The 16,543-nt window shown below is 37.7% G+C and overlaps 1 protein-coding gene and 1 long non-coding RNA gene across 3 annotated transcripts; one reads left to right on the top strand and one right to left on the bottom strand.

Moving 5' to 3' along the window:
• Positions 1 to 10,550: 10,550 nt before the first annotated feature.
• LOC113014721 (uncharacterized) lies at positions 10,551 to 16,054 on the top strand. Its single transcript, XM_026156435.2, has 2 exons — positions 10,551 to 10,644; positions 15,416 to 16,054. Exon 2 carries the CDS (start codon positions 15,430 to 15,432, stop codon positions 15,817 to 15,819), a length of 390 nt encoding a protein of 129 aa, XP_026012220.2. The 5' UTR covers positions 10,551 to 10,644; positions 15,416 to 15,429; the 3' UTR covers positions 15,820 to 16,054.
• Positions 10,808 to 12,718, bottom strand: LOC145423492 (uncharacterized). 2 transcript variants are annotated; one of them, XR_013904553.1, is made up of 4 exons: positions 12,608 to 12,718; positions 12,100 to 12,192; positions 11,919 to 11,992; positions 10,808 to 11,754 (listed from the first exon to the last, which is right to left on the bottom strand). It is a non-coding gene; the product is annotated as an uncharacterized LOC145423492 (long non-coding RNA). The 2 variants fall into 2 exon arrangements; XR_013904552.1 differs by lacking the exon at positions 10,808 to 11,754 and having other exon boundaries at positions 11,789 to 11,992.
• Positions 16,055 to 16,543: the final 489 nt, after the last annotated feature.

Here is a 16,543-nt window from a genome sequence, read left to right as displayed (position 1 = left end):
CTCCGGCTGCTACTTCAATCGTGAAACTGCTTAATGATCAGCTGATCGGCTTTTCTGTCGCGAGTCCGTGTCTCTGGTTTGTTTTTGGCCCACTTTGCACCAGAAAGAGGAAACCAGCGGCTGAACAACAGCAGCACGTTTAAGCTTGATAAGCTGTTGTTAGAATTTATTTAATATTAATTTCTACACCAGGATCTTTTTTCTACGTAGCTGACGGCTGGTAACTGTGCAGGGGCGGATCTAGCAAAGTTTAGCCAGGGGGGCCGATAGGGCATTAACTGGGAAAAGGGGGCACAAAGACATACTTTTCTTTCTTATTCTCATTTAAAATGTCTAGCTTTTAATAAATAATTATCTGACACACAAAGTTTTAATTTGATGTAAAATGAATAGAAGTCAATTACTGTATATAGTGACTATTAAGTCTAATATATTTACCCTAGTAAGCTATAGTACTTTTTCCTTTGGGAAGGTACCATCTGTGCAGTCTGCAATTTTGTTGAAGAAAGATGTTGAATCTATTTAATATTTCTTGAAAAATAATTGATTTCTGTTCATTTTTTTTCACACTGCATCAAATTAAGGTTGATTACGTCGATTAAGCATCATGAGGTGGCGCGTGAGGGGTGGTTCCCTATTTTTTATTTATTTATTTTTGTTGTTGCTGGGAGTTGGAACCCTATTAGTTAGGTTGCTTAATATTTACGCTAAGTCCTCTTTAAAATACCAGAATAGGGAGGATGGTGTAGGTCTAAGTTTATTAGATTGATCAGTATTGCTGAACTATGAAATATTTTTTTTGTATACAGGTATAACAGAATAGCTTTAGTGTAGTTGTTGTTTTAAACTTGAGTATGAACTTATACAAAATGCAGCAAGATATTTAAAAAAGCAGTTTTGTTGATTAAAAAACACTATATCGGATTCATATCGGTATCGGCAGATATCCAAATTTATGATATCGGTATCGGTATCGGACATAAAAAAGTGGTATCGTGCCATCTCTAAAGGAGTTATCACAGAACCAAACTGGACTTCACTGAGCTCCTGAGAGCAATCCATTCTTTCACCACTGTTTGTAGAAGCAGTTTGCATACCTGTGCTTGATTTTATAAAACCTTTGGCCATGGAAGTGACTGAAACACCTGAATTCAATTATTTAGATGTGTGACTGAATACTTTTGGCAGTGTAGTTCATCTCAGAGAGACTGTTTTATGATTTATAGGAAATATGTAAAAATCATTGAGGAGTTTACCCGTGAGTCTCTGTGATTTACCTCACCCTCTGCCATCAGTGGTGTCTTTTAATCCAGCATACCTAATGGGGAAAACAGGATAAAAAACTATGTTGAAAGGCCTACTTTTTATTATTATTTTTATTATAACCATGTACCTGAGTGAGACTTTTTCACTTGTGTAGCCAACTAAAACTTCAACCCTAACAGCACAAAACTACATCACTGAATGAAGAAAAGCTTTGCAGTCTTTAAGAATTCTAAATTATTTTTTGGAATTTTTACAATTTGAGACCACAGAGACTTTACTTAGGGTTGATCCTAACCCTTCTTTCCACTGTGTTCCTGTTAATGATAAACTACAAATTTACCCTAAATTATTAAAATATTGATATTTTAATGTGAGAATTGATTCTAGAACATAAATGACTGGTATCGGAGGAATCGATATTTCAGTATCGATCCACACATCACTAGCAAGCACTTAGACCTTTAAGACACATCGCAACCTTGATGTTTGAATGAGAATCCTTTTGTTTGGAAGACCACAACCTCTAGAGTACTGGAGCTGGAAAACCCTGCTCTAATGTCCTACAGCTTTTAGATGCATCCTTGTTCTGACACACCTGATCAAATAAATGGCCTGTTGCTGGGCCTTTGCCAAACTTGATGGCATGCTTAAGAGGTGATTCAACCATTTGATTCTGCTGTGTTGTAAATTTAAGTACCGTATTTTTCCCATTACAAGGCGCACTTAAAATCCTTTTAATTTTCTAAAAAAAATCTACAGTGTGCCTTATAATCTTGTACGCTTTATGTATGAATTAGTTGTGCTTACTGACCTCGAACCAATTTTATGAGGTATATGGCGCTCAAATCTGTCAAATCTTTTAGTAGGACTTTGGTAAGCTACAAAGCTGCACTTGATGGATTGTCGGAGCATTATGGCTACCGTAGTCAGGAGCCTCGTGGAGTAATCTAGGTCCAATCTGAAAAAATTAAAACGTACAGCTCTGCTATCACTTCCAACATAAATGAAGACAGAAAACTAAGCAGCAGGTTTTAGATTTGTCCTTGACCAACACAGCTGATTTAAATGACTAAATTACCTTCTCAAAATGTCTTGAAGTTCTCCAGAGGCCTGGTAACGAACTAATGATTTGATTCAGGTGTGTTGACCCAGGGTGAGATCTAAAACCTGCAGAATGTCCCCAGACATATTTCCCCTAATTTAACAGATTACCATCAACTGGATGTGGGTCCTTTTGCTCTCCAACATTAGTGCATTTCTTCTGTAATCCAGAGATTCACCTGTAAACCAATTTTTCAGATGACTTTAAAACTAATATTTGCTATTTGTGTTTTTAAAAGCAAACTAAAACAGTTCATTCTTATCTCTGATGTATCAGGAATCATACACATACACTACCAGTCAAAGGTTTGGACACACCTTCACATTTAATTGTTTTTCTTTATTTTCATGCCTATGTTCATTGTAGATGAATGGATGAAATATGGAATTCTGTAGTAAACAAGTCTGAAATGACTCAAAACACGTTTAATACTTTAGATTCTTCAAAATACCTTTTGCTCTGATTACTGCTTTGCACACTCTTGGCATTAGTCCATGGGCTGTCCAAATCACGGACAAACAGTATCCCACAGTTACGTTTTTAAACCCATTTTGCACAAAGAGGCATTTTTTGAAAAATGTATTGATAGCAATGTTGAATATTATTACACAGGGGGAAAAAACCATGTAAAATAATCACGCCATAAAGATAGTTTGTTTTTCTGTTATTTAAGGCTACGTCCACACGTACACGGGTATTTTTGAAAACAGAGATTGTCCGTTTTAGTTAAAAAAAAAAAAAAAACAACATTCTGTCCACAAGTGGAGTTTTGAAAAAAATATCTCCGTCCACATTAGTGATGGGATTTCCGGCTCTTTTTAGAAGACCGGCTCTTTCGGCTCCCAACCAGCTCTTCGGGTTGTTTTGTTACTTTAATTAATTTATTATTAACAACAATATAAAATTATGCACAACAGGAATTACTAATGTAAAAAAGGAGTTTTATTTATATATGTTTATATATAAATATTTACGGTGGCACCTAGAGACAAAGCACGTACAAAGTCCAAAATATATTTCTAGAGTTAACTGAACTTCCAAAACAGAGCTACCTAGATCACTTAAATTACACAATTGAAAGCATATGTGTATTGTTTGTGTACTTATACACAAGCAGTCCTATATATTCAAATAATTAAAAAAAAAAAAAAAAAAAAAGTTCATTTACCTGTTACTACCACACACCAAATCCAATCGTTGGTACTTCTTAGCTTGTGTAGCCTCTAGGTAACGAATGCTCAACACTGCGCCTAGCATCCTGGAGCACTAATGTTGTGGTTTGTACGTGCTATAGAGTTTTCACGTGCTTTGGAGTTTGTATGTGCTTTGTCTCTAGGGGCCACCGTAAATATACTTTTATTTATTCACTCCACATAAAATGTAATAAGTAAATCATACAATACAAAAGCCAACTATTTACATTTCACATTATAACTTTTTAAATTTTCAGCTTTTTCCTTTTAAACAAATTTACAGTGAACACAAATATTTTAAATATAAATTAAAATATGAAAACAAAAAGAAGATGCACATTCTCTGTCATATAGGCCTGCATGAATAAACTTTCTGAATCCTTTATCATCTTCAACTGAAAATAGTTGGGAATGATTACTATACCTTTACTATCCCCTGAGCCTCGGTCGCCCTGTGATTCATGTTTTGCAACATCGTGTCAAAGCTTACTGAAGAGGTGTTCCCCAAGTTTCAGTATGTTTTTCTCACTGTGGACAACATTGGTGATCTCATCGCCAGTCTTATCAAGGACCAGTTTCCAAAACCGTTCATTTACACCACTTGGGAGTGGTTCAGCATATTAACAAATAGACTGTACCCTGGATGTTCCAGGCTTCATGGCTTTGATTATTTCGTTCAGATGACATCTTTACATATACCTCCAAAGGGATTTTCTCTTCAGGTAATTCTCAGTTAGGTAGTCACTGGCCTTCACTAATGCACAACATTGTTGAGGTGGTATCACTAGACCTTTTCCTTTTTCAAGCACACGATTATTATGGGCCCGGTTACCTTTGTTAGTCAGTAAAGTAAACTGCAATCTTGGCTCTTTGGATTCCTTGGGGAATTTGATTGCTCTCAACACTTTGGGTTTATCTTTGTTTGGATCCCAAATGGCGTGCCATTTTGATCTATGGTTTAAAGCAAAAACAACAATAAAATGTTTTTCTTGTACAGTCCACCACCATGTTTTTTGTTTGGGTTTTTTTTTGTTGAAGTGTCATGACCATAACAGATCTACAGCTGAGATGGTTTCTCCAGGTTTATTTAACCCAGACAAGGGCTCTTCAAAATCACGTGATTCAAAACTATCTCTAGTAGTAGTTGCTGTTATAGAACTTGCATCCATTCTCTGAGAGTGCCTTTTAAGACAGCTTCTCTTTGTATGTTCCTGAGAGATGGGTTTATATTTTTAGTTGTGTAATTTCCTCTTACTTTTTCTCATACTTGTACTTTCTGCTGAACTGTCACTGTCGGAACATACCCATATGTTAAAGAAATAGAAAAAACTTAGAAAAGATTTGCATCAGCTTTAATTTGCTCCATATATAGTGAATCATATAAGGTTTGTATGATTTACTCCTGAAAGTGGCCACTTTCGGATTACTTTCATACATGATAATAAAGAGGATCACATAAGTTATATAAGGAAAGTACATGTCAAAGTATGTATTCCATAGATGTTCCATATAATTTTTTGCATAGTTTTTTAGTACATTTGTCATAAAGACATATGCTTTACATATATGAACAAAATCTGTTAGATAAATTTTTTTTTATATGTAAAGTAAATGTAGTTTGCAGGGCAATAATCTCTTTTTTTAAATGCTTTTTATACATATATTCTAAGAATATGTTAGATTACATATGTTTTCTCTTTATGTTCAGGCAATACATTTTTATGGTAAACTATTTTTTTTTTTACATTTTTCTTCTAAGAATTCTTAAATCTCATCTCATAAAAAACCTATAAACCTAATTATTAATTTTATACAAATTAACATTACTAGAAAAAAAAATCTATCACATATGAAAAAGACAACAGTATCATTTGCCCCTGCTTGACCAACATCAGTTAAAAACTAGCAATGCAAAGACAAACTCGTAAGCCAACATAACTTTCTTTGACAGGTCGGCAGTCAATGTATTGTAATACTGAAGAAAACAAAAAACATGAATACTGGGCAATCTTTAAATTCAATTAACTTTTATTATTCTGATATAACAGTCACATACTGATATTTCACAGAAATATTTAACCAAATCTAAGCTCTATTGTTTAAAGAGCATGCTAAGCTGCATACCTTTTTGCTGCAAATTTGTGGAACTTTTACCTGCTAACATAAGTAAAACTTTGGAGGGCAAAAAACCTGCCCACTTAAAAAAACAAAACAAACAATCTATCTTTAATAGATAAAACATGAATTGGCATTATAATAACATGCCAAACGAGACATTGAAAGTCAAGTTATGGGGATGCTGTGACAGAGACATTTTTATTTCTGGCCCGGAGTTCTGTGATCTTGGCATTGATTGTAGTACCAATGCTGGAAGGATGGGTCCCAGGCCACTTCTCAAGGGTTGCACCTATATACAGTGGGGCAAAAAAGTATTTAGTCAGCCACCGATTGTGCAAGTTCCCCCACCTAAAATGATGACAGAGGTCAGTAATTTGCACCAGAGGTACACTTCAACTGTAAGAGACAGAATGTGGGAAAAAAAAATCCATGAATCCACATGGTAGGATTTGTAAAGAATTTATTCGTAAATCAGGGTGGAAAATAAGTATTTGGTCAATAACAAAAATACAACTCAATACTTTGTAACATAACCTTTGTTGGCAATAACAGAGGTCAAACGTTTGCTATAGGTCTTTACCAGGTTTGCACACACAGTAGCTGGTATTTTGGCCCATTCCTCCATGCAGATCTTCTCGAGAGCAGTGATGTTTTGGGGCTGTCGCTGAGCAACACAGAGTTTCAACTCCCGCCACAGATTTTCTATGGGGTTGAGGTCTGGAGACTTGCTAGGCCACTCCAGGACTTTCAAATGCTTCTTACGGAGCCACTCCTTTGTTGCCCGGGTGGTGTGTTTTGGATCATTGTCATGTTGGAAGACCCAGCCTCGTTTCATCTTCAAAGTTCTCACTGATGGAAGGAGGTTTTGGCTCAAAATCTCACGATACATGGCCCCATTCATTCTGTCCTTAACACGGATCAGTCGTCCTGTCCCCTTGGCAGAAAAACAGCCCCATAGCATGATGTTTCCACCCCCATGCTTCACAGTAGGTATGGTGTTCTTGGGATGCAACTCAGTATTCTTCTTCCTCCAAACACGACGAGTTGAGTTTATACCAAAAAGTTCTACTTTGGTTTCATCTGACCACATGACATTCTCCCAATCCTCTGCTGTATCATCCATGTGCTCTCTGGCAAACTTCAGACGGGCCTGGACATGCACTGGCTTCAGCAGCGGAACACGTCTGGCACTGCGGGATTTGATTCCCTGCCGTTGTAGTGTGTTACTGATGGTGACCTTTGTTACTTTGGTCCCAGCTCTCTGCAGGTCATTCACCAGGTCCCCCCGTGTGGTTCTGGGATCTTTGCTCACCGTTCTCATGATCATTCTGACCCCACGGGATGAGATCTTGCGTGGAGCCCCAGATCGAGGGAGATTATCAGTGGTCTTGTATGTCTTCCATTTTCTGATGATTGCTCCCACAGTTGATTTTTTTCACACCAAGCTGCTTGCCTATTGTAGATTCACTCTTCCCAGTCTGGTGCAGGTCTACAATACTTTTCCTGGTGTCCTTCGAAAGCTCTTTGGTCTTGGCCATGGCGGAGTTTGGAGTCTGACTGTTTGAGGCTGTGGACAGGTGTCTTTTATACAGATGATGAGTTCAAACAGGTGCCATTCATACAGGTAACGAGTGGGGGACAGAAAAGCTTCTTACAGAAGACGTTACAGGTCTGTGAGAGCCAGAGATTTTCCTTGTTTGAGGTGACCAAATACTTATTTTCCACCCTAATTTACGAATAAATTCTTTACAAATCCTACCATGTGGATTCATGGATTTTTTTTTCACATTCTGTCTCTCACAGTTGAAGTGTACCTCTGGTGCAAATTACTGACCTCTGTCATCATTTTAAGTGGGGGAACTTGCACAATCGGTGGCTGACTAAATACTTTTTTGCCCCACTGTATATGTACAAAAATGCAGGGGGGGGGGGGGTGATGACAAGAACTGAATTAGTAGTGTAAAAGAACCCAATGATCTTAAACAATAGTGCAATGATCCTGCATTAATCAGTCTTAATATCTAATGGTGTCAGCTTTGAAATTTGCAGACGATGCATGGAGAGGTTCACTACATTGACTACATTTACATACAGCCAATATTCAGGTTATGGTTGAGTGAGGCTCACTATTCAGGTTTCTGAAACATTCGGAATAACTCATTCACATGCATGAGATGAGAGAGTCACAGAGAGCCAGACGGCACATACGCAAAGTTCCTCTACTCAAAAGACCAGGATTCCGTGGGAATAGAACATGTGCAAAACACAAATCCATTTTCATTTTGATGGCGATATGCCGATAGAGGTTTTACATGACCCTTTTCTCACCAAAATATTTGGTAACTCCAAAACTTATATTTGGATTTTTGCCAGTATTTTAAAGCCATGTGTGACCGGGTTATTGCTAACATTCCAGTTTTGAATGGGTTATCGGCTGCATGTAAACGCAGTCACTGAAATACATCCAATGCAAGAACATTCAGAATGTAAAATACTTATCTACCATCATTTGTTACTTTGAAGTTGGACAAACAAAATGCACCATAAAGGAAATGAAACACCAGAGAAATCTAAGGCCTACAATAGTATGTCACGAAAAGACCATTCATTCATCTGGATATAACTCAAAAAAGATCAACTAGAATCCTCTATTTGGTGGAGGCCTTTCTTCATCAACAATAATATATGCATAAATGTTAAGAAGATATTCTTCATATGTGTGGCCCTTGTTTTTCATTGGTCCTTTGTTATCTTTAAATGCCAGAAGTGTGGACAACTGCGAAAACATGCCATAAAAAGCTAAAAACTTACTGTAGATGGCATCCAATTTATTTTTGTCGAGCGGTAAACGTGCATCTCCTCTGCCTCGTTTTCCCCCTCGAAGATTGCTCACTAGCAGTATTTCCACAGGGAAGACTGCTGTGAGCAGATGCCTCACAAAGGTTGTAGCTGAATTTGCATTAGTAGCATATTCTTCTTGGCTGTATTCAGAACTTGATTAAAAAATCTTTTGAGTATTCAAACATTCCTCTTTTAAGCTAAAAAGCAGAACAAAAGAAAACCGCAATTACAATTAAATCTATTCCAGGAAGAAGTTAACTACCTTCACACAGAAAAAAGGGTTAAACCTGAAGTTACCACATGATCTGATATCCTCATGTTGGTGTTGTTCCCACATCGTCATAATTAATGTTGTTCCAGATTCAACATTGCAAGTGATGGAGCTCATTGTTGTGACGTCAAACTTTTGCAACTTCGGGAAAAAAACGCCTTAAAAGAAAAAAAAAAAACTAAAAAACTACTGCACTTGTGAGAAACCGCCTCTATCCGCTGATCCAGCAATTTGAATTCTTTGGATTTCAAGATACTTTTCTTTAATAGCCGGTAAGCATTATACATATTTTCATGTAACATTGGAATTTCATATATGAATTAATCGTTTGGCTTGCTGTTTGTTTGCTAGTGATAGGGTACTTGACAACAGTATTAGCTAACCAGTGTTCTCTAGACAGAGAATTGAGTGTCAATGTATTATGATATATATGAAAGTACAGGCAAATATAGCTGTCATAAAAATGTTGTCAGGCAAAATTGCAGTAGCTTCAATGATCATTTTACCAACATAAGTAAAGAGAAAAGGATCTACATAACCTAGCCTAGTTGTGTGCTAAATCAATGAATAAAAATATCAACAGTATCAACTCATAATTGGCCTATAGCTGTGAAAATTGACTTCTTGAGTCTGTGGAGATTAACAGTAATCAGTGCCCTGCTTCCCATAACAGTTCGGATAAACATAAAAAATATATCTTTGTAGTATTGAGAGCTATTTATTTAATGTCTACACTCATAAGTATTTCCTTTTCCACTTTTTTCAGCTTTAAAAGTACATACTGTGTCGTTGCTTAAACCTTTGTGGTGGCAATTTCCTTTTTCTTTTTTTTTTAATGAAGGGAAACGTTTCACAAAAGAGAAGCAAATTTGCCACACTTCAACCTTAGAGAGCTGTTGTCATTTTTTTTTTCTGTGGTTTCCTTCGTCACAACTTCTACTGAAACCACAAAGTGACTAAACCTCCTCCACACTGTGTGTGTAAAAACGCATGCAGGTTCATTTTGCAGTCTTGTTATTGTTTGATAATGATCACTCAGATCTATTTAAAGCTCTCTTCTCTTCACCTTGCAGTTGAATTACCACCACATCAATGTCAATATCTTCAACTGCCCCTCGTATATATGAGAGGGCGCAACAACAAAAAAATGGAAGTGTCATTTACTGAAAAGATGTTTGCTGTTTTGTACATTGTGCAGTTTTGAGGTTGACCAAATCCTTAAATTTGAAAATATTAATTTTACTAAAAAAGCAGATTTGATGGTTCTCTTGAAGTGGTTTTATTCATAATCTTCATTGCTCTTTTTTTCAGACTGTACCTTGGATGGATGTGTGTTGCTTCTACACTTCCACACAATATATTATGTCTCTTAGTCTTCTCTCCAGGAATATCAAAACTAGACTGGGAAATTATAAGAACACAGCTGAAGCAAATTATCATGACGCCACAGGGGAAACACAACTAGACACAGCAAACATGTAAACAGGAGAACATGATAATAATAAAACCTAATAATCCAAGAACTGAACAGGGACTAAAAGAAATGCAAAAATAGAATAAGACTATAAATACACGTGAACATAAACCAAAACATCACTAGGATATAACAAACTCAAAATGCTGGGTCAAAAGGAAGCAGAATTATGACACTTCTGTACTGGAAAAAAATACAAAGAAGTGCTCAAAAATATGAGAATATAATTTTTTTTTTATTCCTGTAAGATTCATATTATATAATGGTGAGAGTGGAGCAGGTTGTGTGGCCATTGTATTGTTGACATAAAGCTGATAAGTCAGCCTCTAAAACGTCCCTAACAGCAGGTAATGTGGTGAGAGACAAGATCGAGCTACAGGTAAGAGTTTAGAACTGCCTTATTGCTTTTTTCTCAAATTAAAAGTGTACATTACAAGGTTTTCATTGTTCTAATCCAATCAGAGTAGCCTGCGCTGTAAAAGAAGTTTGTGCATCAAAGATAAGATGGATCCAAACTAATAATAATCAGATGAGTTAGATCATGCTGTTACATAGACATGGACTTTATTTAATCCCACATTGGGGAAATTCACTTATTACAGCAGCACAAATGTGAAATTGAGATATTATATATTAGAAAACTAAAAATAGAAAAAAAAATAAGAAAAATCGTGTACAACAAAGGTCCATCTGCAGACGGCTACAAGGACGTAAGTACATGAGTACACACGTGCCATAGGACACACTTACAGTGCAGTAATGTTTAAAACAAATGTTGCATTTACTGACAAGGTTCGGGAGCATTAATAGTTTTCTTTTTTTTATACTTCTGTAATATGTAAATGTATTCTTCTAAAATGTCAACTGCTTGTTTTTCTACTACACATCTGTCAGATCTGATGACTTTGTGGCCATTGACTGATTGACTTAGTAGCCACTTTATTAGGTATAGCTGTATGTTAAAGCAAAAATCTAATTAGCCAGTCACACAGCAGCAACTCAAAACAACCCGCTGACGTTGACACTGAGCACCAGAACGGGGAATAACTATTTCACACACTGATGATCTACTACGATTTTAACACACAACCATCTCATACAGACAATGCTCTAATCGCTGGTGAGATTGTAACTCCACTTTCTATGTTGTAGACAGCAACAAGTCTTTAACATCACAAAAACACAATACACAAGCCACACACTTCAGTCAAAAAGGAAAATTTCTTCCCTCTGCAAAAAAAAAAAAAAAAAACTGTATAAAGGTGAGCTGTGGAGACCAAGGACAAGTGCAGTTCACAGGTTTTGTATCTAAGGAATCCCAGAAGATTGCATGGTGTCATTGCCCAGCAGTTGTTCCCAGGACATATGGACTCAACCTCAACAATCCCTCACACTGAGCAGCATGAAGTGACAGCGCAGAGGAAAAACTCCCCTTTAACAAGAAGAAACCTCCAGCAGAACCAGAACCCGGTTCAGTACCAGCAGCCATCTGGGTTTGGAGGAGAGAGACAGAGACACAGAACTACCAAAAGTATTTTTTTTTTTTAATGTGATTGACTGTTGTTGTAATTCAAGCCCTGAGTGTAGAGCAGGTAAGATATAAAGTTGCATCCTAAATTCCATGCTCATGCGTTTAGTTTATGACTTTTTCACCTGGTCATTTCTTGATGAACGGATGGTCTTCAGGGTTGACCAAGCTGGTACCCTGGCCACCTTGACTCTGTTCTCTGCAAGATGTTGCAAAAAAACAAAATCATATGGAGACAATATTGGACACAAAAAATATAGCATTTTAGTTAAATGTAGCATTAACTCATAAGTCTTGCTAAAGTACCTTGTATTCTGATTCATCACAGCAGCAGTTCAGTTGGAATGTCAGCAACTGCAGCAAGTGTCTTGCTGACTGAATAATTTCATCTTGCATAATCTGAAACAAACACATAAAGACAGAAACAATTTATAAATTAACGTTTGATAAAATCTAAGAATTAATCATTTATTAGATACCAATATGAATATGTCCACCACAAAACTTGTGTGGAGCGAAGTTACATTCAATCAAGATGGTCTGGCCGTTCTCGTTTCCAACATTATATTTGCAGTGTTCGTCTATCTATCAATATCTGCGGAGTATGGTTTTGTACCGAGTATGCTATTTTCTAAAGCACAGCATGTAAAGGGTAGCTCGGTTAGCGAGATGCTAGCATGTAGCGCTTAGTGAGACACGCCTCAGACGAGTTGAGCAAAGACCCCGTCTGTGTACTTTATACGTGAGCAACGGATTTAAATAAAACTAACGTTTCAAAAGACAAACTTGAAGATAAAAAAAACAATATACTTACCAGAGAATCGCCAGGGTTTGCCGCTGCCATCTTGCCGCTCCTAAATTCAAAACTGCCTCTGCAGACAGGCAGGGGAGGCGTGGAAATTGTCTTTGAGTTAGTCAAACGTTTTCCTTAGTTCGAGTAGATGATAAAAGAAAAGAAAAATGAATGGGATTTTAAGTAGGACTAGGCATTCTGTAATGATTTCTATTTAGGAGAAAAACTTTAAACCTTTAAACAGCTCTCTTTTAAAAGAAAAGATAAAAGAGAATAAAAAAGAAAAAAAAAGATCATGCTGTTACTGTTGTTGCCTAAGCTAGATGTTTTATAATGTGAAGACAACAAAAAATGTCGCTTTGAAAAATGTTTTTTAATTTTATTAAATTGTAATGATAGTAGAATATTATAAAATGAAGATCTTTTTGTCTTCAATTTATCATCTAGATCTATTTAAACCTTTAAATTTGTTTCCCATAATTTTGCTCACACTTCCTGTGTTTTAATAATAATCTGATCACATTGTGTGGTGAATCAACTCTTTTCATTTGTACTATTTCATATGCCTGAGTTCATTTTGTTACCACATTAATTTGAGGAAAATATAAAAGATAATCTGCTGCCTTGTTCTTTTTAAACTCAGCATTCTAATAGAAAATATTATGTTTGAGACCCTTGCAACCCTGAACTGGTTAACTGTTTTTTTGTTTGTTTGTTTTAGAGCATAGAGATGCTTGTCATCAGTGTTGGTCACATTTATGGAAAAGACCCCATTAATAAAGCATGTGATAACACCAAGGTGAACAGAAACACCGTCCAAACAACACCAGCTGTTAGCAGACTAATCTTTTCACACACATTTCCTTGAAACCTGAGGGCTCAGCAAATGATACTGTGAACTTTTTGGCACTAACAATGATGACATGTAGATGCACAAAGTATTCCAGCTTTTGTCCTGGAATACTTTGTCCAATACTGTTGTTGTTGTTTTTTCCATATAGCACACAAAGCCGATGACATGTTACACATATGCACATGGAAAATTCAGTCAATTTTGACAATGAGTTTTACAGCTGGGGTGGACAAGGTTAAGCATCAGGCTTTCAAATGAATTAAAAGCCTGTCTTGGTCTTTCGTTAATTAATAGGCTGGTGTGAAAAACTGCTGCCACACCGCCCCCTCGGCCTGTGCTTCGAGGTTTCTGGTAGTTAGAATGACTTGGGGGTGTTGATTCATTTAAACTAACATAATCATCCTGCTGCAACCAGGTTTCTGTAAGGCAGAGTAAACCGATTTGTTGATCAATTATTAAGTCATGTACTAACAGAGACTTGGAGGAGAGAGACCTAATATTTAATAATCCACATTTCACTGTTTTACTCTTTGGTTCAGATGTGGATACTTTATTGTTCTTTCTTTGTAATTGTTTATGTTTAAGTTGTTTGTTGCTGGTTTTTAGTTTGTTTTCTGTCTGTTTGGGAGCTGACACAGTCTCTATGGAGATGGGTTTTTGGGGGGGTAGCAGGAGGAGAGAAGCTGCAGAGAGGCGTGTAAGACTGCAACTCTGCTTCCTGGTCCCAACTCTGGATAGTCATATTTTGGGGGGTTTAATAAATTTGTCCATATTTCTAGAAATGAGAGCTGCTCCATCCAAAGTGGGATGGATGTCGTCTCTCCTAACAAGACCAGGTTTCCTCTAGAAGGTTTGCCAATTATCTATGAAGCCCACATCGTTTCTGGGACACCACTCAGACAGCCAGCAATTTAAGGAGAACATGCGGCTAAACATGTCACTCCTGGTCTGATTGGGGAGGGGACCAGAGAAAACTACAGAGTCCGACATTGTTTTGGCAAAGTTGCACACCGATTCAATATTGATTTTAGTGACCTCCGATTGGCGTAACCGGGTGTCATTACTGCCGACGTGAATTATGATTTTACCGAATTTACGTTTACCCTTAGCCAGCAGTTTTACATTTCCTTCAATGTCGCCTGCTCTGGCCCCTGGAAGACAATTGACTATGGTTGCCGGTGTCTCTAGCTTCACATGTCTGAGAACAGAATCCCCAATTACCAGAGTTTGACCCCCGGCGGGTGTGTTGCCGAGTGGGGAAAAACAGTTAGACACATGAACAAGTTGGTGGTGTACCTGGGGCTTCTGTTTAAGACTATGCTTCCTCCTCACCGTCACCCAGCCACCCTCTTTCCCCAGCTGCTTGAGGTCTGCCGGGGAACAGCTAGCGGGGCCTATGCTATCTTCGGCTGCACCAGCTACAGGGGCCTGGCTAGCTACGGGTGAATGAAGGGTGCGAAGCCGAGTCTCCAATTCAGTAATCCTGGCCTCCAGAGCTGCAAATATGCTACATTTGTTACAAGTATCATTACTGTTAAAGGAGGTTGAGGAGTAACTAAACATCTGACACAATGTGCAGGAGGGACAGGTGAAGTAGCCATGGTGTTAACGAGTCGGCTACAAGCTAAGCTAAGCTAAACACAGTGAGTGAATACTTTGGCTATAAATTAGGTAGTGAGTACACAGAAAGTGTGCTTCGGATAAAGCACGTGAAGATTATACTATGAAAAAATAATGTATTTAAAAGTTTTTAATTAAATTGCTAAGCAGATGAGCTTAGCAATTTAAGTTGTGTAGTGAAAAAATCTGTACAGACTCAGGAACACCGTTCACTGCAATATCCACAGAGGATATGTAGACAATGCTGAGGATTGCATAAATGTGTTCCATCCAATATAAAATAGATCCTCACAAGGCTGACTGTGTCGATCCAGGTATCCTGGCTAAAATGTAAATCTACTTTTCCTTCTCCACAGCCTCCAGCAAAGCCATGGAGTCTAGTGTGCCCCTCGTCCTTTTGCTGCTGATGTGCAGTTCAATCATGGTCGAAGCCCAACTCAAGGTGTATGATCTGCGAGCCAGCAATCTTCCCACCGTTATCCTATTAACCACAGATGCCTATGTCACGGTGTCCTGTGGTTCTACTTCTCTGGGTAAAACATCTGTTCGCTACAATGACGCGAACCCCTGGTGGAATGAGGAATTCTCCTACTTCTATGCTGAGGAAAATGACATGCTGACTCTCGAGGTTTATGACTTGGACTTGCTCTTTGATGATCAGCTGGGAGTCTGCCAAAGGCAGCTCAAGGTGGGAACCTATCAGCATGACTGCTTCCTGACCAAAGGCGGGACTCTCCATTATACTTATACTCTTGGTTGAAACAATCAGTAGGCATGCAGAGATTTGTATGACATCTGATGTCCATAGGCAGCCTTCATTTACCACAGCTTAACAATGTAGACTGTTATAGTAGAGCTGAAATCCATTTTCAGGGTTTTGATCATGCTCACATTAACCAAAAAATCAAACGTCTTAAAGTCTGTAAACTCTTTCTACTAGACTTCAGTACTTGCTGCCTGTTTCACCAATTGAAATAAAGTTTCTTGCAACAAAAGAGCATGACTAAGCAAATGTGTGACTTAATAAGAGAAATTACATTGAGTATACAGTGGCTGACAAACACAGTTTTGACGAGAAAAAGTGAGGTATGATAAGATGTGGCTGGACATCAGGTCAGCAATGGTTATTGGATGTCCAGAGAGGAGGAGAGACGGGTGCATAGGAATATTCAGTTTATTTCTTCCTCTGGTTTTTTCAATGTGCAGAAGAAATCATCTGAAGATTCAGTTCTGGCAACCAAGAAAGTAATGTCGTGGCAGATTTCTTTTCTCATGTATTAATCACATATTTCAACCATATCACTTTAGTATAGTAAGAGCACTCCTGTCACCAGTTTGTATGCATGTGGAATGTGATCGTAAGTGGGGCTCAAGTTTTATTGCACCTCCACATCAGACTCAGGGCTCTGGACATCCTGTTGCAGATGAGGTGATGGTTGGTCGGAGCTTTTCTTAGACTGAACATTTAAGGATCTGCTAATAGT

This window comes from Astatotilapia calliptera, chromosome 22 (assembly GCF_964374335.1).
Source record: "Astatotilapia calliptera chromosome 22, fAstCal68.1, whole genome shotgun sequence".
Classification (NCBI taxonomy): Eukaryota; Metazoa; Chordata; class Actinopteri; order Cichliformes; family Cichlidae; genus Astatotilapia; species Astatotilapia calliptera.
The sequence above is the reverse complement of the archived record's forward strand: the minus strand, read 5'-3'. Positions and strand labels throughout refer to the sequence as shown.